Raw genomic sequence first — 23,464 nt, 5'->3', positions numbered from 1 at the left:
TGATTAAAATTTTGGGAAAAAAAACAAACAAAAAAACTCTGATCCAACACATTTTGTGCACGAGTGCCTACTTTACCAGTTTGACACTTATTGAACACGGCATGATTCAGTTATCCACAGGTAAAGATCAAACATCACATGTACATGTATAACCAACAAAACTTGCGTACTCTGAATCAACACACACAATCACACGGGCAGTCTCTTTGACGCACATTTTCACAGCTCATCTTTCTTCTTCTTTTTGATGTCATTGCCGCCGGCAATCTTTTTCTTTTCCCCTTTACCGTCTTTCTTCTTGTCATTTGTGCTGTTCGAATCCTGTAACACACAGAAAATCGTTATGCTAATGATGTTACTGTAATACACAATAAATTGTTATGCTAATGATGTCACTGCAACACACAGTAAATTGTAATGCTAATGATGTCACTGTTACACTAACACACAGTAAATTGTAATGTTAATGATGTCACTGTAACACTAACACACAGTACATTGTAATGCCAATGATGTCACTGTAACACACAATAAATCATGATGCAAATGATGTCACTGCAACTGATGATAAAGCGGTCGTCATTTTGACAAACACATAGCATGAAATTTCAGAAAATAAATGACTCAAACAACCAACTGTATAACCAAGCAAGTAGCATTTTCTTCTTCTTCTTCTTCATCCATGGGCTGAAACTCCCACGTACACTCCTGTTTTTATTGCACAAGTGGGATTTTAGGTGTATGATCGTTTTGACCCCGCTATTTAGGCAGCCATACACTGCTTTCGAGGGAGGCATGCTTTGTATTTTTGTGTTTCTATAACCCACCCAACTCTAATTACAGGATCTTTTTCGTGCGCACTTGGTCTTGTGCTTGCGTGTACACACGAAGGGGGATAAGGCACTAGCAGGTCAGCACACAAGTTGTCCCGGGAGATCGGAAAATCTCCACCCTTAACCCACCAGGTGAAGCCGGGAATCAAACACAAAATCTTCCGCTTAGGAGGCCGGCGTCTTATTCACTAGGACATTGCGCCCATCAGAGTAGCAATTCAAGAGAGGCAATACCATTTGAAAAACAGCTGTTTGAAGTCTTGGAACAATTTATATAGCAGTCATTTACCTCTGATGAAAAAAGTATGCATGGCTTTATACACGGACACACAACAAGTTTCAGTCCACGAATGAAGAAGAAGAAGAAGATGAAGATTTCTCATAGATAAAATATTTCTCTTACTCACCCCTTTGCCGCCTTTAGCATGAAAAGTTTGCCCCTCGATCTCCACGCTGTCACAGTTGTCCTGCTTCACCAAGAAGTCCTTGATGTCCCAGGCCTGGGCTCCGTCACGACACATGAACAGCACGCGGTTAGCTCCCACCACAAACCTGTCAGCAACAAGCACACAGATTAGAAACTAGTCGCTGAAAGCCATATCAAAACATTCAGTGTTGACAGCCTGAAGTTAAAAATGAACAAGTGTAACCCTGCTGCACCAGGAAATCCTGAAAGTCCAATATCTGCCCCCTATCTCAACAAATGAACAGCGGGGGGTGATCCCCTCCCTCTACAAAAGCTGTCAGCAACAAGCGCACAGTTTAGAAACAAGTCGCAGTCAGTTGTCTTGCTGCGGAAATCCTTAATGTCTCACGTCTGCGTCCTGTCATGACATGTGAACAGCACATGGTTATCCCCCACCACATACCTTTTTTGGGTATGAGCACAGTTTATAAACAAGTGAAATTGATATCAAAACATTCATAGAATCAATCTGTTGGCCGAAAGATAAAAATTGAATATCCTGAAAAAGTCTTTTTCCAAAAATACTTACCACTGAGCCACCCAATGCACAGTTTACAGTAATAAAATAAAAGCGCACGCTAATCAGTCTTTTTCCTCCCAAGCTGAACACTGTTAAGTGTCAGTGTTATCTTTTTCTTCTTCTTCTGTGTTCGTGGGCTGAAACTCCCACGTACACTCGTGTCTTTGCATGAGTGGAATTTTACGTGTATGACCATTTTTACCCCGCCATTTAGGCAGCCATACGCCGCTTTCGGAGGAAGCATGCTGGGTATTATCGTGTTTCTATAACCCACCGAACTCTGGCATGGATTACAGGATCTTTTCCGTGCGCACTTGCGTGTACACACAAAGGGGGATAAGGCACTAGCAGGTCTGCACATAAGTTGACCTGGGAGATCGGACAAATCTCCACCCTTAAAGGCACAGTACGCGTCCCGTAAACCATCACAGATACTGTCAGGCTTTTACACACAGTACAAACACCCTTCCATTTGAACGCTCACCAAACGGGAACATCCTAGGTGCCCTACGTAAAGAGCGAGCAATTTTCAAAGAATTTATTTTTGCGTGGTTTATCTTACCCCTGAGCCATCGTGAACCCGTGTGATCCAGTTTCCCTTTTTCACAATGCAGTCGTCAGTTTGTAATTTGAATGGGGCTCGCTGTGAGCTTATCTGCAATAGCACGTTATGTACCTCTGACTTTTCACGAAAAAAACGAATGTGATTCATAAGAACTCGAGCGATGGCTTTTGACTGCCTATAAACCGTCGTCTGCTATGAAAATCACGACCTTGCGTGACCCTGCTTTCGGGCTTTTCAAACTTTCAAAACTTCGAATTGTACTGATCTTGTCTTGATGAAAAAAGAATTCTTTTATTATTTAAGAATGTTTGTGTAACAAGCTGAGAATTTATTATTTAGATTTTAAAAGTTAGGTCTAGCGCCAAAACGCACCACGGTCCAAATCATTCTGATAATCATCGCTCCACGGCTATCGCCAGTTGAAGGGAAGTAACTCATTTTTGACCTGAGTTCAGGATGGGTCCGATTGAGATGGAGACAATCCGAAAAATTATTTCTTTGAACATTGCTCGCTCTTTACGTAGGGCACCTAGGATGTTCCCGTTCGGTGAGTGTTCAAATGGAAGCGTGTTTGTACTGTGTATAAAAACCTGACAGTATATGTGATGGTTTACGGGAGGCTTACTGCCCGGGCGTGATTTCCGGTATCATAACAGCCGTCCAGCACCAAAACGAGGCGCCATTGTTGTAGCAGGCCAAGTCCACGAAAATAAATTCTTTGAACATTTCTCACGCTCGACAGAAAGCAGCCAGGATGTTCCCGTTCGGTGAGCGTTCAAATGGAAGTATGCTTGTACTGTATGTAGACGCTCGGGGAGCTCTGTGATGGTTTACGGGAGGCTTACTGTGCCTTTAACCCACCCGGCGGCCGCGGCTAGAACCCTCGGCCTTCTGATTAAGAGGCCGACGTCTTACCCCGTCAGTCAGTGTTATCAACTTGTTACCTGTGTCAGTGGGAGCTCTCACCTCTGTGTTTCAATGTTGGCGTTGAAGAGACTGGAATGCCACAAGGCGGAGATCCTTTCTGTGTCAGCTTCTGTCGGATCACCTGTTGGACAGCGTAAAATAAATATAATTTAGGACTAAGATACATAGCTGGTTGCAGTTTGAATTGCATTATTAACATGCATGCGTGTGTGGGTGTATGTACGGTGTCTGTGTTTGTGTGTATGCTTAATGAAGACAGACACAAAGCAAAAAAAAAGCCTCGGACTTCCCTAATGACCAGGGCCGAGGTGCACGACGCGACACTGGGAGCAACCTAACATGAGATCTAATTGGTTGAAATCTCAACAAATCAAAATCAACCAATCCAACCATGGGGCTATGTACGACCCAGTTAGGTGGCACCAGCTGGTTTAGGTTGGTGCACCTCGGCCCTGGTTTCCAGGGAAGACGAAACGTACCAGTCACTGAGTCAGGGAACATCAGAATGAACCTATCACTGAAACGTTTGATCAACACGCCAAGAGCACTCAACTTGTGATCCGCAGGTCTTGGTTTGAATCCGAGCCGGGACAGACACATTAAGTCAACTTTGTGTCCACACTCGGAGACAGTATCCATGTCCCACCCCCGACTCACCACAGCGACATGTAAAAGACCTCAGTCGTTCTGCCATACGTGCAGGTGGCTGATTACACCTAACACACAGACACCTGGGTAGCTAGGAGACTCTGTTGCTGCTAGCTTTCCACTGGTAGGAAGTGACCTGAATTTCCCAGCACAACAATGTGGGCGGGGATATAGCTCAGTTGGTAGCGCGCAGGATTTGTATTCAGTTGGCCGCTGTCAGCGTGAGTTCGATCCCAGGTTCGGCGGAAATTTATTTCAGAGTCAAATTTGTGTGCAGACTCTCTTCGGTGTCCGAACTCCCCCCCGTGTACACTACATTGGGTGTGCACGTTAAAGATCCCACGATTGACAAAAGGGTCTTTCCTGGCAAAAATTGCTTAGGCACAGTTAATAATTGTCTACCTATACCCGTGTGACTTGGAATAATAGGCCGTGAAAGGTAAATATGCGCCGAAATGGCTGCAATTACTGGCCGTATAAAATTTCATCTCACACGGCATCACTGCAGAGCGCCTAGAACTGTACCCACGGAATATGCGCGATATAAGCCTCATTGATTGATTGATTGATTGATTGATTGAATGGGCAAATCAAGTAAAGGAAACAGAAATGAAAGAGCTCCAAGCCCCTAGACTTCCCATAATGCACTTGGTCAATTTGTTGTACCCTGGGAACAAGACCATATTATTTAACAACTAAGAAACAGAGGACGTTTAAGAGTAACTAAGAAATAAGAAAGTGTACGAATCTGCATTCAGAAGTTCCTTTTGCTTTATCGTGCGCATGCTCGGACACTGAGGAGATTCTGCCTAAAGTTGACTCTGGGAGAATATATCCCTTGCCGAACATGGGGATGGAACCCTCGCCAATAACGACAACTGGTTTTGAAGCCAGCGACACTATTGAGTGGTACCTGTGATGAAAGGACACCCTTACCTTGGGACCACCTAAGAGTGTCCCTACTTTGCAGGTTACCTGTCATAACAACCTCAGATATATTTTGGTAGAGATAATAGACAAAAGGACCGCAGAATGTGTCCTTTTATGGGAGGTGTCCTCTCATCGGAGGGGCCCCACATGGTAGGTACCACTGTACTGACTTAGCTATTTCCCTGCCCAAAGGAATCAGTGTCTTACCGGCCACAGTGGCGAACATCATGAGAGTCTGACCTTTCTTGGATATCTTGAGGACCTCTTCCGGCTTGCTGAGGTCCATCTTGGACATGTCAACCGTGGGTCGTTCGCGTTTCCACTCCGGCAACTCATCGGGCTCCAGCTCGTCTTCGTCGCCGTCCTGTCACAACACACAGTTCTTTGTCACACGGGAAGCTGTGATGGATGTTACAGTGGAACCCCCCATTTTAAGACTCCCTCCATTTTAAGACCTTGTTTTCTCAGACTCTTTTCTGAAATGGGAAGCTGTGATGGCTGTTACGGTGAAGCATGGAACCCCCATTTTAAGACCTTTGTTTTCTCAGACTTTCTGTTGATGATTTCTGAAAATGTACCCCCATTTTCAGACTCCCTCCTTTTTAAGACCTGACTTTCTCATATTTGTGGGAGGTCTTAATACGTAGGGAGGTTCCACTGTAATATGTTTAGGTCCAAAGTCCTGGCTATAAAAACATCAGTCATAGCACCTCCTGCATCTCAAAACTATTGGTCGGTCCAACGACCTGGGTACGTCAGACCAATGCAGCGGATCAAAAACATATACATGTGTAAATGACCGTATTGAGGTTTAACGAATGACGTCTCACAACGTGCGCGGTCGTCCTTGGCAGTCAAGAAAGCCGCCGCGATCATTGCGCAGACGACACTTCTGGACCGCCAATATTTTTTGTGCGCATCACGTGCTCCACATAAATCGGCCGGAAACGAAGCAATTGGGAAACCTGGATACCAAGGCCTGAGAACAACACTGCATAAGTTGTCCAAACCCAGATGTTTTCCAGAAATCAGGATTTTCGGCGATCTGGAGGAGTAGGTTCCCCTCAAAACTGCAGTCAAACAAGACAAGTTCCGGAAAACTGTCCATGCCTACGACGGGCCGTATCCAGCGAGCGGCACAAGAACAAACTTCAATGTGTATGCTATGCGGTGTGCGCTAGATATGATACCACCCTTAGCCATCCTCACCTGCAGGCATACTCAACCTTTCACATTGCAGGCCAACGTTTTATTCAAAAAGGGTAATCTTGAACTTTAGTCTGTTAAATTCATAGCTCATAATTCAGAGGCATTTAAGCCTCCAAATTTGTAGAACCTGCACTTGTAATCCTAACAAGTCTTCTTCTGCGTTCGTGGGCTGATTTTTACGTGTATGACCATTTTTACCCCGCCATTTAGGCAGCCATACGCCGCTTTCGGAGGAAGCATGCTGGGTATTTTCGTGTTTCTATTTAACCCACCGAACTCTGACATGGATTACAGGATCTTTTCCATGCGCACGTGGTCTTGTGCTTGCGTGTACACACGAAAGGGGATAAGGCACTAGCAGGTCTGCACACAAGTAGACCTGGGAGATCGAAAAAATGTCCACCCTAACCCACCAGGTGCGGCCGGGATTCGAACCCACGACCTTCCGCTTTGGAGACCAGCGTCTTAAATCACCACCAAGCCATTGCGCCCGTCTGTCATAACAAGTCATATTAGATCCCTTTGAAGTCACGGAATGAACCCCGATGAACTGTACGAATGCATTTCGTTTACAATTACATGCATCAAAGAAGGAATTATCTCCATCGTGTAATGATGTCCCTTGGTTGAAAACGTAAACGTTTTCACATCATTTTCGTCGATCAAACAACCAAATTAATTAATAATGCTTAAGTTTGGAGCTCAATCCGTCAATTAATTTCACGACAAATGTTCTTTGGCTTGTTTACAGGGACTTGTAATTTGTATCAAAAATAAGTAAAGAATGCCACTGAATTTTGAGTTATGAATTTAGCACACAACCAAAAATTGGAAAAGAATACAAAAACTTGCGTCTCTTAGCGTTAGCGAGAACTTAACTTGGACAGCAGAGGCTGCGTTATGAGGTTCAGACACTTTAGACATTTCTTTTTCAATTTCATGGCGTACGACTTCGAGCCGGATTTACGAAGCATGAACTGCCAAGTGCCTAGGGATGCTTACTTCCCACTGGTCGAATAATCGTTCAACGTCTGCATCGGTATAATCTCGAACATCTTTCTTTTTCCACTTTTCTGATTCTTCTTCGTCTTTCTTGGCTGTAATGGCAGAAACACACAAAACAACAAGCAGGAAAAACAGCAGCCAGCTCATGGGCGGCGCCATGTTTGACAGATTTGTGACCAAATTTGCTCTTTAAAAGAGAAGAGGTACAAGTTGTCTGCTACGATTACGTGTTATAATTTACTTGGCTGTGGTGTTAAAATCATAAAAACTATCAAAAAAACCTTGCTAGTAAATGCACTGATACTGATGGTGACTTTTGCACAAGAAATGATATAATATCTTCATTCGAAGTATGTTTTAAAGGGATTGTAAATCTGCGGATTGTTGCAAGGGAAGTTATTCTAAGCAAATTAAAAACATGAGAGTGACGTCGCTTTGGGATTTCGCTTTCCTCTGTCCAGTTGTGCAATCGAAACTGGTTGCATTTGGAGTTGAGGAAGCTGTGATTAAACGACTGCTGATTAAAATATGGAGTTGGAAGGAGAATCCGACGCGACGGCATCTGTCCAAGCAATGGAGCGACTTCACCTTACAGCGAGAAGCTTTTCAGACACCGAGAGGAATCTCATGTGTAGGTACCATTACCACTACCAGTACCAGTATGCATTGCCATTGAATGATTGATCATTTGATGATAGAATGATTATCATTGTAATGACGAAACTGTATGCTAGAAGCAATTTTGTCTGTTAAATACACGACGTAAACTTTTCCCTTGTAATTTCCATAACATCTAATACTTTGGCCGTGAAGACATGAACAATATGTTTTCAGGGATGGCCAAATCTCAACATTTTAACTCGCCAGACAGGCTATCGAGTAACTTCAAGAAAGTCACAAGCCCGCCAGAAATTTCGCTGGTCTGGTATAAACCACACAACAAATTATGAGTGTTAGATGTCTCACACAATTAAAACAGTGGTGACACGCACAGGAGCCTCGTTTTTGATTCACTCGAACATGGCGATGATTTTGCAGACGACAGAAGTTTTTACATATATGCAGTGTTTATATAGCTTTGAAAGTGACACTCGATGGAACAACCAAAAGTTGTTAATTTGACCAGAATTTTTACTAGCGCGGCGGATTTTTTACTCACCCCTTGCGATCAGGCCAAGATTTGGCCATCGATCCTTCGTTTCCTCTATACTCTCTAGAATTAGAAGTTTTAAGTGAATTAATTAACAGCTGTAGATTGAGGAACAGAAAAACTCTGAGGGAAGGAGGGGGGGGGGGGGGGGGGGGTCGGTGGAGGGTGGGCGCAAGTGAGCCTAATTATCATAAAAAATCTGTAAAACAGGTTTTATTGGCTCACGTAAGTGTAGCCTATGCGATCGTAACTTTGTCTGTCTGTGCGTGCGTGCGTGCGTGCGTCTGTGCGTGTGTATGTCTGTGGTAGAAACTCTAACATTTGAAGACGTCACATTACATTGACGTCACATTATGACGTAAGAGGGTTAGACGTCACGCGAAGGAAGTACTGAAAGTCTCGGTCATTATTATTTTGAGCGCGCCGAGACTAGTTGGCAGTCGTGTCCTTGTAAGTAGGCTACATGCAGACAGACAGATCTAGATCTAGTGTCTCGCTTTCTTGCACAGTTTCACCTATGCTCTTTCTCTGTGTGTGTGTGTGTGTGTGTGTGTGTGTGTGTGTGTGTGTGTGTGTGTGTGTGTGTACATGTGTGTGTGTGTGTGTGTGTGTGTGTGTGTGTGTGTGTGTGACGGAGTGATCGAGTTTGTGTTACTGTTTGTCGATTTCTTACGTGAGCCTTGATGGCTTCGCCTCTTGTTGTAAATGTAAGTCATTATTACATTTTGATCTCTTGCTCTTGTTGCAGTGAAAGAAAAGATTCGCTCAGCGTTAGACCAGCTGAGGGAGGTAAAGGCGCTGGTGGAAGGCAGCCATGACACTTTTGTTCCGCTCAGCATCAACGAACAACCGTTGCTGGAGCTCAAACAATTACTGCTCATGCACGTCCCTTCCTCCATCACCGACGAAGCACGCCAGCGATTTTTCATGCTTATAGACCAGGCTCTTGGGGGTAAGGCAAAAATAAAAGTTGGTTTAGGGTTACGCGACCAACCCTATTTTTTCCTGCAGACCCTAAAACTTTGGCCTTTGGCCTTGGTTGATAAAGATGAAACAAAAGACGATATGGTCCCCTCGGACAAAAGAAAAAAGCTGGTCTGTCAACAAGCCACCAAACATCTTATGATATTTTAGATTTGAGAATATATGACTCAATTTTGTTGTCTTTTGTCGACCTCTATTTTTATTTTATTAATCTGAAACATCTGATACATATAATATGAATAAACAAAGGGAAGTAAGCACTCTAAATGCATCCAACATGTGTAAAAAAATAACTGTAAAAAAACCAAAACAACAACAACAGCAACAACAACAACAACAACACAAAACATCACCCTGTATTATGACTGTGAAGGAGCTTTTTATTTTATTCTTTTTTTCTTCCTTCTTTTTTTTCTTTGTTCCTTTGTATTTATATTCTTTCATTTATTCTGTATTTTTTCATGACCAGAATTTTCGTTCTTTCTCTCTTGCTTTTTTTTCTTTCTTAGTGCTTTTGTTGATGATGTATTCATTGACCCCTGTGATGCTGTGTCAGACAGATGTAAGAAGATAGTGGCGGGAGTAGTGCTGACCTGCCCTTGGTACGCGGCCACACAGAAGGAAAGGGGAGAGCAGGCCAAGCACAACATGCTTCTCGTGGTCGTCATGAACGACGATCGTCAGTTCTTCTCACCGGCCAATCTTCAAACAAAGGAGGCGGGCGGTGTCGTGGATCTGGTGAGGAGGAGTAATGGTTTTGCATGTATCTTACCTGTCATAAGTAAAAAATGTCGACGGCATATTCCCTCTTAAAGCAAGGTATGACTGTGTGTCCTTCTCCACCAAGGTGCATGCCAACTTCAGTTAAATCTGCACATAAACACCAGAGATCTGAGTGCCGACAGCAGGACGGACAGGCTGACAGAGTGAAAGCTATACACCTTCCAAGGGCGGGGATGTAGCTCAGTCGGTAGTGCGCTGGATTTGTATCCAGTTGGCCGCTGTCAGCGTGAGTTCGTCCCCACGTTCCGCGAGAGATTTATTTCTCAGAGTCAACTTTGTGTGCAGACTCTCCTCGGTGTCCGAACACCCCCGTGTGTACACGCAAGCACAAGACCAAGTGCGCACGAAAAAGATCCTGTAATCCATGTCAGAGTTCGGTGGGTTATAGAAAAACGAAAATACCCAGCATGCTTCCTCCGAAAACGGCGTATGGCTGCCTAAATGGCGGGGTAAAAACGATCATTCACGTAAAAGCCGTGGGAGGTTCAGCCCATGAACGAACAAACAATACACCTCCCATTTACTGTGCGTGTAAAAATGTCTCAAACTGTCCCAAGAGGTACACAGTTGGGTGTTTTGGGGTGGAGTATTGACACTACACCGGGAATACCTTGAAGGTAGAGTTGTACAGTGGTACCTGTGACGAAAGGACACCCTTGGGACCAACCCAAAGTGTCCCTACATTGCAGGTGTCCTTTCATGACAGGTGTATTTTAGGAGAGATAATAGACAAAGGGACAACAGAAGGTGTCCTTTCATGGAAGGTGTCCTCTAAGCAGAGGGGACCTACATCGCAGGTACCACTGTAATGAAAATATGAGAAGTCTTCTGGATAATCTAGCTAATTTGACATTGACAAATCCAAGGAACATTAACTCTGCTGTAATTAAGACACACCTATACAATCATCCTGAACTCAGGTCAAAATGAGTTACCTCCCTTCGGGTCTCATTTAACCCTGACAGGATGCCTTGGTTTTCTTTCTGTGGGTAAGAAATCGATTTTTGACATATTTAGAGCTTTTCGTACTGAGTTATTGATATAAGCAGATTCGCGATCGTCGATAATGATTTTTCATGGTGTTGTGTAATTTTTAGATTACAAAGAAATTGATTATATGTGAGACAGTTTCAAGCGAGCTATCTTTCGCGGGTGTATTTACTGTGCAAACAACTCTAACTATGGCAAAAGTGTCACGTGATAATCAACTTTGGCTACGAAGCAGACGATACTTTTTTCCGTAACCAGTTGGGAGTGATGCAACAATATCATGGTCTCCTTCCCACAGCAGTCTCAACATTTCGACTTGTTTTAACCTTTGAACGATGTCTTTATCATAACTGTGAAGAACAGAACGGAGATCACTGTTGAAGTCGGCCAATCTGCAATCACTTTTGTCTCAGTTGGGAGATAAACTCTGTATTCTTGTTTTGATAGATTCTGCGCAGTAATTATACATCCTGTCAGAGAGACCATGAGCGATAGTGTGGTCCGATGATTATCAGAATGACCTACAATGCTTTACTTGAAAACGATTCGTAACTAGACTAATTAATTAAATGAACGTGAATAGGCAAAAATAACTTCTGAATGCAAATTCTTACACTTTTTTATTTCTTATAGTTAAACGTCCTCTGTTTCTTAGGTGTTTTGCTTTGCCTATAATAATAATTTGATGTTCTATAACACACTTTTCTTGTTTTGATTAATATTATTACTGTGTTGCCCGCAGTGGGGCACTGCGGTTATGAAATTAAAGGCCCCTCCTGTTTTTGGAACCGCAGGAGCTTTCTAGTTTGCTGTTAGGTAGATTTTTGGTTCCTCTTTCCTGTCATGCTCTCTTTTTCTTCATGAATTCTTTTCTTTTTTCTGCCTTCTTGCTCATTCACCTGTATTTTTTCCAAAAATCTCTTCTCTTGCCGCTTGTCTCGCGATTCATGTATAGTTTAATCTGTTAGTGTTCTGATGTAAGTCCAGCAGTAGATAGGTTAAGCCTATTTTAACATACTGGAAACTGGTAATCTTCCAGTAGGTATTAATTTAGTTTTACTAAAGCCTGCTGGGACACAAGTAATGGGTTAGTGCATTTGTAAACAGGAATCGCTTGACAAGTGGCCCCCTTCATCCCCCCCTTCCTCGTCCTGATATGGCTCTGCGTAGTCGGCTGGACGTTAAGCAACAAATAAACAAACAAACAAACAAATAACTGTGTGTTTCAATTTCAGGGCTGGCTTTCAGTGGTAGAGTTGTTTCACTTCGGGCGATTTTTGGTGAAGGGGCGGACACGATATGTGGAAACAGCGTTTTGCGACAAAGACGCTCTGGTCTACTCTTCTGACGAGTGGCAGCATCTTCGCGATCAACTCTCTGTTAATACAGTGACAGGTGTGTGTGTGTTTGGAGGGGTGGAAGTTGGTAAAGTGCATGTGTGTGTGTTTAGGTGCATGTGTTTGTGGTGGGGGGGGGGGGGGGGGTGGGGGGGCTGTGTTTTTAAGTGTGGATGAGTGTTTGTGCATGCCTGCGTGTATGTGTGTGTTTGTGTGTGCAAGAGAGTCTATGACTGTGTGTACATGGATGTGTATAATTTAGCATGTACACATTCTATGTGTGTGTGTCTGAGTGTGCATGTATGTGCACTTACATCCAAGAAAATAAGGTCTTAAAAAGGAGGGAATCCTAAAATGGAGGTAAATTAACAGAGGTTATGAACAGAAAATCTGAAAAAGCAAAGTCTTGGAAGGGGGAAGTCTTAAATTTGGGGGGGGGGGGGGGGGGGTGAGGGGTGAGTAAAATGGGGTTTCCTTTGTGCTGTTGTGTGCTTGTAACTGCAAACTATTTTAACTTGTATTTGTACAATATGTTTCAGGGTTGCGTCCCTTCCAAGAGGCGTGCTGCGGTCAAGCAATGGGCAGTGTGGCAAAGAAAAGACAAAATGGCGGCATGAAACTGAAAGAAAGCGCTACTCTGGCTGAAATCTGTGAAGCTTTCAGGTGCAGGTTCAGTGTCTCTTGGAATTGTTTTTGGCTCACGAAGTGTAGCCTATGCGATCATAACTTTGTCTGTCTGTGCGTTTGTGCGTGTGTGTGTGTGTGTGTGTGTGTGTGTGTGTGTGTGTGTGCGTGCGTGTGTGTGTATGTCTGTGGTAGAAACTTTAACATTTCCGAGTCTATGTGTGAGTGGTTATCCAAGACTATGGATAAAGCTCGCATAAGATTACGTCACGGTCAAAAGTGTTTGACGTCAATTAATGCATCATGACGGCATGCCTCCCTGTAGTCTTTCTCTCTCGCGTGGTGTGTGTGGTCTCGGTCATTGTTATTTTGAGCGGGCCGAGACTATTTGGCAGTCGTGTCCCTGTAAGTAGGCTACATGCAGACAGACAGATCTAGATCTAGTGTCTCTCTTTCTTGCACAGTGTCACCTAAGCTTACTGTGTGTGTGGGTGTGTATGTGTGACGGAGTGATTGAGTTTGTGTTACTGTTTGTCTAGTTCTTACGTGAGCCTTGAAGGCTTCGCCTCTTGTTGTTCCTTTGTATGCTTTTATATACAGTGTACCTTTTTGTCGGGAACAACACAATTAAAAAATATCTGAAAAAAATCAGGTGGATTCCAACAAAATGTCCTTGCATTAATTGTCCAAGAAGAATTTGTTTGATTTACCGTAACGTTACTTGTAAGCATCCAGTATTGAGTAGCCCACCCCCACCCACCCCTCCCCAATGTTGGTCAATAACTGCGGAAGGGGTTACCCTGTAGTACCTAGTAAACGCCCAGCCCCTGCTTTAGATCAGGAAGTGAAGATATTAGTTTACGCTAATTGGAGTTTCATTTTTTTTTCTCTTGTTTCTTAGGCTTTTGAATCACGCCCACAATCACCATGACAACCGCCCACCTGTCACCAATGGCTTACACCCTTCTTCTCTGCCTGAGACGGCCCTCCAAGCATTGGAAAAACTGAAAGCATTGTATAAGGTCAGTGCTTTTGTACGGTTTGCCATTTATGGCATAACTGGGTAAATCTCTTTGTCTTTGTCTGAGATATCTCTCTTTAAGCATTGTATAAGATCAGTGCTTTTGATGTATGGTGTGACATTTCTTGCATAAATCATTGTGCTTACTTCTTCTTCTTCAGCGTTCCAGAATTGTCTGGTGACGTGTGAGCTCGTTTGCCCATTTGGGTTCCCCACACTATACTCTGAGAGCATAGTGAGCTCACTCCGCTTTCGTTGAGTAGGCATGCTGGGTATTTTCATGTTTCCGTAACCCACCGAACTCCGACATGGATTACAGGATCTTTTCCGTGCGCACTTGGTCTTGTGCTTGCGTGCATGTACACACGAAGGGGGTTAAGTCACTAGCAGGTCTGCACATAAGTTGACCTGGGAGATCGGAAAAATCTCCACTCTTAACCCACCTGGTGGCAGCGACCTGGATTCGAACTCACGACCTCCCGATTTGGAGGCCGACCTCTTACCACCATGCCACTGCGCTTACAATTGTACATTGGCGGTCAGATGCTATACTCTTCACAGTACAGTGACAGGCAGCTGCATCCGTTGAATATAAAGCCTGTCAGGTCAAGCTTAAAGGCATATGTACGCGCTCCCGTGTTTACAAAGTGTAGTTTGCCCATAATCGATGTCAAACGCACCATAAGACCATGTAATGACGATATGTCGCCATGCGCGGACCATATACATGCATTACAGCTTGTTTTAGAGTCTCAAAAACTTTGGATGTAAACAAAGACGCGGAGTTATTTCCCTTGCGTCAACGCTACCTCTGTTTACATCATAACCATGTTTTTGCTTCATGCCATCTTTCCATTTGTACTTTTGCATGTTCATTAAGTGTAAATTGTTTTCACTATGTGGCTCAAAAGAGCTTTTTGTGAATAAAAACTGTTCAAACTGTTCAAAAACTGTTCAAACTGTTCAAACTGTTCAAACTGTTGGCAAATCTATAAATAGGACGATCCAGATCAAAATGAAAATTAACATATCTCAACATTGAAGGGGTCCTAGACCACAATATTTTGCAGGGAACTTAATTTAGCATGTCTCCAGCTGTTGGTAAAGCAATTAGCGTGTATAGTCATCGAGTACATATGGCTTTAAGATTTGTTTGATTGCTATGCAGTGTCGTCCTCAGTCCTTAAGTCTTCGGTCATTGATTTGACACATTGGCCTGACTCCTGGCTGCTCGGCCGTCCGATAGTTTTGATATGTAAAAAGTCTTCTGACCATCAATTTTCCTACCAAGCAGATAAAGCACGACATTTGGACCAAATACATATTTCCTATTAAGGTCCAACTGACCTTTTGTTTTCTGAATCAAAAAGCATGAATGGTTACACAATGTTATTGGAACGTTTAATTATTGACAAAACAAAACGGTACACTTTTGTTCATAATTAACCCCTTCACTGCCCACCCCGTATGTAATACGTGGTCATTTTCGGTTTGTCCTACGCCCATAACCGTATCTCATACGTGGGATTTGTGTCAACAACATTTCAGGACATTTCTGAAAACTAAATGGGAGGTAACCACTGTCCAAGTACTTGTAGGGGTTCTAAACACATTTCTTTCCCATAGACCGTTCGGATAATGCTGTTATACTGTGGCAGTGAAGGGGTTAAGGATGCTGCTCTTCTTTGTCTGCAGCTACGTGATTCACACGTTGGATGAGCTGGTTGCCGACGACTGCATGATCGTGTATTTTCACGGGGGAAAAACGCAACATCAGTAGAAAGGAAAGATAATGCTGAGAGTATTACCTTGAGCAGACTGCAGGAGGAGGATGGCACACAGCAGAGCTGTCAGCCAAAACATGATTCCGCCCTGCATCCTCCTGGAATGAACAGGGAGAAGATTGTCTTGTAGATGGTTGTTTTAAACATGGCACAATTACTGGAAGAGCGAGAAGGTTGTTTTGTAGATGGTTGTTTTAAACATGGCACAATTACTGGAATGCAGGGGCTCACATCGGTGAAAGCAAGGACAAATGTCCTGGACAATGCAAATGTGACAGGACATTTGTCCTGATCAAAAATAAGTCAATAGAAAAACATTTTCGGCGGCATGTTGCTTTTTCGGAAGAAAAAAACTGCAAAGGAGCATTCAGAGTGGCGACCCTTGGAAGCTCTTCTCTATAAAAAGCACATAAAGTCTCCCCAAATTTCGAGACACATCGCTTCGCAAAACATCGATAAAATAGCAAATCAAACTACTATAAATTGGAAAGTACTGACAATGTACGGATCACATGAAAGCATAATCGGGCAATGACCACTTTGTGACTAAAACAATAGGACATGTCCTCTTGCGTGAAAAATGTATAGGACATTTGGAAAAAATATCCGTGTATGTCCGATGTCCGACGTGGATGTGTGCCCCTGGGATGGACAGGGTGAAGATTGTGATGTAGATGGTTGTTTTAAACATGGCACAATTACTGGAAGAGCGAGAAGATTTTGAGTTGATAATTGTTTTATACATGGCACATTTACTGGAATGGCGAAACAAATTTGTAATAAAGATGATTGTTCTGCGCATGGCACATAACTGTTACAGGAAGAGCGAAAACAACTGTTATATCGATGATTGTCTTATACATAGCATATTTACTAGAAGAGCGCAAAGATTGTTTTGTAGATGATTGATTTATGCATGTCAAATTTACCGGAAGAGCGAGATGAATTTTGTGTAGATAATTGTTTTAGACATTGCACATTTATTGGAAGAGCGAAACGTGAGACACATTGTTTTATAGATGACACATTTATTGGAAGAGCAAAACATGTGACACACTCTTCTTCGAATGAAACGCGAGGGGGGGGGGGGGGGGCAAAACAAAACAAAACACACACACACACACACTCACACTAACACACACAAACACATACGCACGTACGCACACACACACTTACACTCACAAAAACACAGGCACGTACGCACACACACACATACACACCGGTTTAGGATAGTAATATCAGCTGAAGAGACACTAACGAGTAATAACCAACAAACTAACACACAAATCAACCAACACACACACACACGCACGCACGCACGCACACACACACACACACACCACACACACACACACACACACACACAACGGACATAGAATCACGGCAGATACACTCACCAATTGATAGCGTGAAGTGTCACGCACAACTATGCAGGAGCTGGTTATACGCAGTTCTTTTAATTCCCCAAGACCAGGTTGAGCGCGACTGGTCCAGTCACTATGCAGCTGATACCAAAAGCACGCTCTTTTTCCCCATTTTTATTTAATTTTTGCCTCGTTCTTGACATTTATTGTCAATAAATATATGTTATTACGGTACTTCCTCGTGTGTAGAAAATTACTGTTTCATATTCTGCGTTATTAGAAAGAAAACCCTTTTTTTATTTGATAATGATGAAGTTATTCTCGCGCATTAAGTTCCTTCTTTATTGTCGGCGGCAGATGCAGTGGGGGGTATGGGGGGGGGGGGGGGGGGGGGGATGAGTTGCGGAAGTCTTAAAGGGATCCGACACCGATCAATGCACAGCGTAGTGACGATTGCGAACAAGTTCCGTAACTCTTATCTTCCGGCCTTACCTCCCCCTGTTTTCATGATCCCCTAAAACAAATGAGTTTGCTTGCCCTCGTGTCCTTCGCCTTTTTCTTTTGCTCCTGTGTCATTATGACGTCAAACCTACAATAACGTCACGGAACACGTAAAAGAAAGTCCATGTTTCTGGTCCAAGACGTTCCACCTATTACAAGTCTCGGTCACTATGCTTGCCAAGAATCTTTAATTCTTTGTGCGTGGTTGTGAGTGCGTGTTCGTTTCTGTGTGTGTGTGTGTGTGTGTGTGTGTGTGTGTGTGTGTATACATATATGTGTGTGTGTGTGTGTGTGTGCAGCGTGTCTGTATGTGTGTATGGGTGTGTGGGTATGCGTGTGTGTGTATATGTGTGTGATTGTGTGTGTGGGTGTGTGTATATGTATGTTTGTGTGTGAGTATGTGCATATGTGTGTGCGTGTGCGCGCGCGCGCGCGCGCGCGCGCGTGTGTGTGTGTGTGTGTGTGTGTGTGTGTGTGTGTGTGTGTGTGTGTGTGTGTGTAATAATTACATGTGATGAGCGTATCTTTTATGATTTTCAACAACAGAATTTCTATATCAAAGTTTTAAAACGAATAACGTTTTTGTTTCGTTGTTCTCATTAGTTTATAGACGTAGCAGTACTAGTAGCATCGACAACCAATTACAATTTCTGAAACTGTTCTTTACAGTCCAAAGTAATAACAGCTGCTCGCAAACATTATGTGCTGATGACATACCCGACAGTGAAGATTGTTTGTTCAGTTTATTCTATGTTCGGGCGAATATAGCAAACACAAAAAGAGAACATTTTATGAAGTCGACATTACGCCTGCTACAAGATGTTGCTATGTTGTGATTGAAAAGGCTGTTCTTTGTTATTCGTTCACAAATCCAAAACGGGTAAAAATGTGTATGAAATAATATGTATGTCCTTCTTTTTGGCCAACCAACGATTATCATCAGAAACGTGTGTGCGTGTGTGTGCGTGTGTGTGTGTGTGTGTGCGAGTGTGTATGTGTGCGTGTGTGTGCGTGTGTGTGCGTGTGTGTGTGTTTGTATGTGTGCGTGTATATGTGTGTGGGCGTGTGTGTGTGTGTTTGTGTATGCGTGCGTACGTGCGTCAATGCGTGCATGTGTATTTGAGCGTGCGTGCATCTGTGTGTGTGTGTGTGTGTGTGTGTGTGTGTGTGTGTGTGTGTGTGTGTGTGTATGTGTGTGTGTGCGTGTGTGTGTGTGAATGTGTGCGTGTATATGTGTGTGGGCATGTGTGTGTGTTTGTGTTTGTGTATGCGTGCGTACGTGCGTCAATGCGTGCATGTGTATTTGTGCGTGCGAGTATCTGTGCGTGTGTGTGTGTGTGTGTGTGTGTGTCTGGAGCGTGTCTGTATGTGTGTATGGGTGTGTGAGTATGCGTGTGTGTGTATATATGTGTGTGATTGTGTGTGTGGGTGTCTGTATGTGTATATGTATGTTTGTGTGTAAGTATGTGTATATATATCTGAAACGTGTGTGCGTATGTGTGTGTGTATAAACAACAACAGCAAGTACAACAACAAAAACAACAACAATGATAATAATGGTAATAATAATAATATAATATTAATAATAATGTCGCCCCGACTGGCAGCCAAACGCCTTATGCTAGCGTGAGAGGTAAGCGCTCTAATTTCTATGCCTATCCGTACGCTTGGGTCGAACACCTCTAGCTGCGCTCAGCGATTGAGCGGTCGCCCATGCTTTGTTTCAGTTACAACTCCAACGATTATTAAGCAATGTTTTTGAAGTGTTGCGCCAGGTTTAAGCATCAGCATATCCACATCCACACGAAATGTGTGGTGAATCGGTCAAGAAACGCTGGAGGTATAGGCAAAGGAAATGACGTGTGAGCGCTAAACCGTGTGCAACCTCGGTACTCGCGTAGCCATTGGGTAGAAATGTTAACCACATATATACCATAACAATGGTATATGTCATTCCAAATTTCACGATAACGGGCCCACAAACCCAGGAGCTATTAGCGATCAAAAGTGTGACGGACGGACGGACGGACATACGGACGGACGGACGGACGAACGGACGGACGGATGGAAACACGGACAGATGCCTAACAATATCGATTTGATGTAACACACAACGAATATGTAACAACAACAAAATCATTAGATTCAAGCGTATTTTCCGTACGCAACGAATGTCATAATGTCAACCTTCTTTTGTACTAAAATTATAAATGGGGTTAGGGTTACGTTTTGTAAACTTATGCAAAAATTTAACGATCGATTTATTTTTTATTTTTGTGTATCTAATTGTGTACACCCAGGTGTGCTTTATGTCAAACTTTTATGAAAATGTAACGGTTCTATTAGCAGATATATTCAGTTGAAGTGAGCAGGTGGTCTAATTTTAGCACATAAAACGTCATGTAAATTAACGAATATTAGCCATTTCAGAAAGAATGGAAACACTTATTCGTAACAAAACCCATCATATTTATGTGCACAAAGTCGGTATTTACGCCACATACAAAAACAAGTATTTGTGATTTTAATTAATCAGTTATATCCAATAGCCTACCCTGATTTACAAAAAAACGTGAAATGTCAACATATTCATGAGGCTGTATCTTAAAAACGCAACGATCGATTTCTCTGATTGTAAAACATTTGTTTTGTCAGACTTTAAAGATACATCAGGCAAAATATTGGCGATTTTTAACGGTTGTTTAATTGGTGTCGGATGTCTTTAAGAATACAAGAGCTTTATTATCTCAAAAAGCTCTTCTCCTTCTTTTTCTTGTTCTTGTTCTTCTGCGTTCATGAGATTAACGTTCCCCGTACACTCGTGTTTTTGCATAAATTGATTTTTATGTGTATGACCAATGTTGGTGGATGCATGCTTGATATTCTCGTAATTCTCGGTCATTCTGCCATAAGTGCAGATGGCTGATACCACCTAAACACGCTTATCCCATGACCTGCCTCTTTGTCTCTGTTAGCTGAGGAGGTGATTATTCTGGATAATCTATGGTTACCATAAGGATAATCCATCATCACCGAGTCTCGATCTCACCTGTCATTGGTCATTGTCTTTAATCTCAGAGTACAATTGAATAATTTATAGAGGTCATCTGCGTTGACTCCGGGATTACCTTCTTCAGCAAAACGATTGAGATATTCTGCGGTATAAAAGTCGAACTCTCGTTTGGCTAACGATCTACAAGCATTTTAACATTGAAGAAATAAAGAAAACAACAAAGAATAGACATAATCTGCTGGGGTGAAAAGAGCTCCAGCACCACAGGAAGGATCCTGAAAATGGATTCTATCAAAAAGGTGAGTGTATTGTCAAATTGATAGGGTTAATTTTGGCGTTGTTGATCATTCCCCTTCAAACAAATAGGTACTATATAGAGATTACACAATGTTCTATTTATAACTCACGTTGGGAATCCCGAGAGACTTTCTTTGTTTAGTGGGGCACTTACGGGGGTCGAGGCTTGCCGAGACTGACCCCTCAGTGCCCCACTAAACAAAGAAAGTCGCACACACAAAAGCCGACCCTCCAGAGGTTTTCTATGTGGACCGGGACTGATGCACACAGATCCGCACCATGTTCAGGGAATCATGGCCACAGGTGTACGTACGCCTTGACGTATGGCATTTTATGATGAGGTTAGTCGGTTTTCCTCATTTCTTTGTGTCCCCCTATTTCGGGTATAAGTGTGATTTTGGGTTGTCGCTTCTGTGTATACTGCTTCAACATGAATTAAATGCAGTGTATATCAAGTTAGAGAATAACCACATTAAGTAACTGCACAAATGATGAGTTTGTCTGAATATTAAGCCATTTTCATTAGGCCATTGAGCCAAGAATGACAAATACATATTGTAAAATCATCAAGATGGGTTTACAATGTAAAAGATTATGTGATTGGTCAGATTACTGGGGTTCAACTTTGATGGTGACCAAACATTTGATACATGAACATACGCTGGCGATGCGCATCAATACACACTCAACATTAATTTTACTTTTTGTAAGAAAGACAGAAGGGTTACAAAACAATCAAGATGATAATCCATGCGAAGGGAAGTTTTCAATCGCATGATATTAATTGATGTATGAATTTTTCTGGGCAACGTTATTCGATTCCAAACACTGCTTTCATAATGACAGACAATTTCTCTTTTTATCCATTTACAAAAAAAAGAGAGAGCGAAAAAAGGATATATGTACAAGAAAAAGTGAAAGGACAGTGTGAAGTATTTCAATTTTCATTCTGTATTTTTTTTTATATAAAAGATTGCATCATGCAGGCTGAAACTCCGAGAGGCATCCCTAGTACAAGCTCTCCATGTCCCGACTCTCTCGTTGTATCTTCGCCTGGGACCCCAAGGACGTGCAGCTGCTCATCAACGCAAAGCGAAATGAGCTCCAAGGCCAGGGCATCAGGGGTCTCAGCGATGAAGACGTTGAGAGCCGGCTCACGCGGCAAGAAAAGCTCCGCCACTGCCGACGTGCTACACGGTCCGCTGTGGAGGTACAGGTTAATATTTTTCCTGTTAAACATTTAACTCTGTGTACATCTGCTTATATCTTCGTGTGTGTGTATGTGGTGTGTGTGTGTGTGTGTGTGTGTGTGTGTGTGTGTGTGTGTGTGTGTGTGTGTGTGTGTGTATAGATATTGAAAGTCCAAGTACTCATGCGACACTACCAGCAGGTTCAAGCAGCTCAGACGTATCACCTCCAGAAGGTAAAACAAAAATGTTTAAGTCTCTAAAAGGATTTTTCTTCAATGCCTGTCACTAAGGCATATTTATTGATTGCATTCTGTTGCTAAGGACTGTGTGCAGCATGCCAGAAAAAAAGTAAATACCATTTCTCATTTTCTTATGTAATAAAACAATCTTGACATAAAGTACTCAACGTAGAATTATGTAATAAAACAATCTTGACATAAAGTACTCAACGTAGAATTATGTAATAAAACAATCTTGACATAAAGTACTCAACGTAGAATGAACTCTCTCTATCACGTCAAGACTTAAAGATTTCCATGCAGCTCTTTGAGGTAATTAGTTCATGTGTGGGACATGTTTCCATAATGTCTCATTTCACTCCATGGGGCTTAAATATGGTAATGTTCAGGAGCCAATCCAAGATGATCACCTCGAAGTTTCAATTTAAAGCCAATTAATTTATATAAATAATATTGTCTTATAATAATGCACATGCTTGTTATGTTTTATTCCAGATGTGATCCCAAGCGTGTCTTCACTGACAACACCATACCCTGAGCGACTGCCTGAGATTACATTCCAAAGAGGACACAGTTAATAATTGTCTACCATACCCGTGTGACTTGGAATAAGGCCGTGAAAGGTAAATATGCGCCGACATGGCTGCAATCTACTGGCCGTATAAAATTTGATCTCACACGGCATCACTGCAGAGCGCCTAGAACTGTACCCACGGAATATGCGCGATATAAGCTTCATTGATTGATTGACAAAGAAAAAAGTCAATCAATCAATCAATATGAGGCTTATATCGCGCGTATTCTGTGGGTACAGTTCTAAGCGCAGGGATTTTTTATTTTTAATTTTTTCAAAATTTTTATGCAATTTATATCGCGCACATATTCAAGGCGCAGGGATTTATTTATGCCGTGTGAGATGACATTTTTTTACACAATACATCACGCATTCACATCGGCCAGCAGATCGCAGCCATTTCTGCACATATCCTACTTTTCACCAACAAATATACTTCCATCAGGTACACATTATTGAAGGCGTATATTTTCAGTCTGAATAGTATGTACTCAGAGGCAAAAGAAATTA

The 23,464-nt window shown here is 42.6% G+C and overlaps 2 protein-coding genes across 2 annotated transcripts; one reads left to right on the top strand and one right to left on the bottom strand.

The window, feature by feature from the left end:
* Nucleotides 1–219: 219 nt before the first annotated feature.
* LOC138956605 (LRP chaperone MESD-like) lies at nucleotides 220–7,269 on the bottom strand. Its single transcript, XM_070327921.1, has 5 exons — nucleotides 7,101–7,269; nucleotides 5,097–5,253; nucleotides 3,351–3,432; nucleotides 1,241–1,385; nucleotides 220–321 (listed from the first exon to the last, which is right to left on the bottom strand). The coding sequence occupies exons 1-5, from the start codon at nucleotides 7,260–7,262 to the stop codon at nucleotides 220–222; spliced, it is 648 nt and encodes a 215-aa protein (XP_070184022.1). The 5' UTR covers nucleotides 7,263–7,269.
* Nucleotides 7,270–7,631: 362 nt separating this feature from the next.
* Nucleotides 7,632–22,918, top strand: LOC138956604 (uncharacterized). Its single transcript, XM_070327920.1, has 8 exons — nucleotides 7,632–7,734; nucleotides 9,002–9,205; nucleotides 9,794–9,975; nucleotides 12,246–12,405; nucleotides 12,887–13,010; nucleotides 13,873–13,993; nucleotides 21,938–22,161; nucleotides 22,876–22,918. The coding sequence occupies exons 1-8, from the start codon at nucleotides 7,632–7,634 to the stop codon at nucleotides 22,916–22,918; spliced, it is 1,161 nt and encodes a 386-aa protein (XP_070184021.1).
* The last annotated feature ends 546 nt before the right edge of the window (nucleotides 22,919–23,464 follow it).

The sequence above is a fragment of the Littorina saxatilis genome, unplaced genomic scaffold, assembly GCF_037325665.1.
Source record: "Littorina saxatilis isolate snail1 unplaced genomic scaffold, US_GU_Lsax_2.0 scaffold_74, whole genome shotgun sequence".
In the NCBI taxonomy this organism is placed as follows: Eukaryota; Metazoa; Mollusca; class Gastropoda; order Littorinimorpha; family Littorinidae; genus Littorina; species Littorina saxatilis.
Note: the sequence above shows the minus strand (reverse complement) of the source record. Positions and strands in the feature narration are given on the sequence as shown.

Bases quoted from the DNA above. Each gene is read 5' to 3' on its own strand.
- LOC138956605 (XM_070327921.1), bottom strand. From the start codon at position 7,262: ATGGCGCCGCCCATGAGCTGGCTGCTGTTTTTCCTGCTTGTTGTTTTG. The intron at 5,254-7,100 runs GTAAGCATCCCT...GTGTTGTGACAG, and splicing joins GATTATTCGACCAGTGGGAA to GACGGCGACGAAGACGAGCT. The intron at 1,386-3,350 runs GTGAGAGCTCCC...TGTTGCTGACAG, and splicing joins GCCAACATTGAAACACAGAG to GTTTGTGGTGGGAGCTAACC.
- LOC138956604 (XM_070327920.1), top strand. From the start codon at position 7,632: ATGGAGTTGGAAGGAGAATCCGACGCGACGGCATCTGTCCAAGCAATG. The intron at 7,735-9,001 runs GTAGGTACCATT...CTCTTGTTGCAG, and splicing joins CACCGAGAGGAATCTCATGT to TGAAAGAAAAGATTCGCTCA. The intron at 13,011-13,872 runs GTGCAGGTTCAG...CTTGTTTCTTAG, and splicing joins GAAATCTGTGAAGCTTTCAG to GCTTTTGAATCACGCCCACA.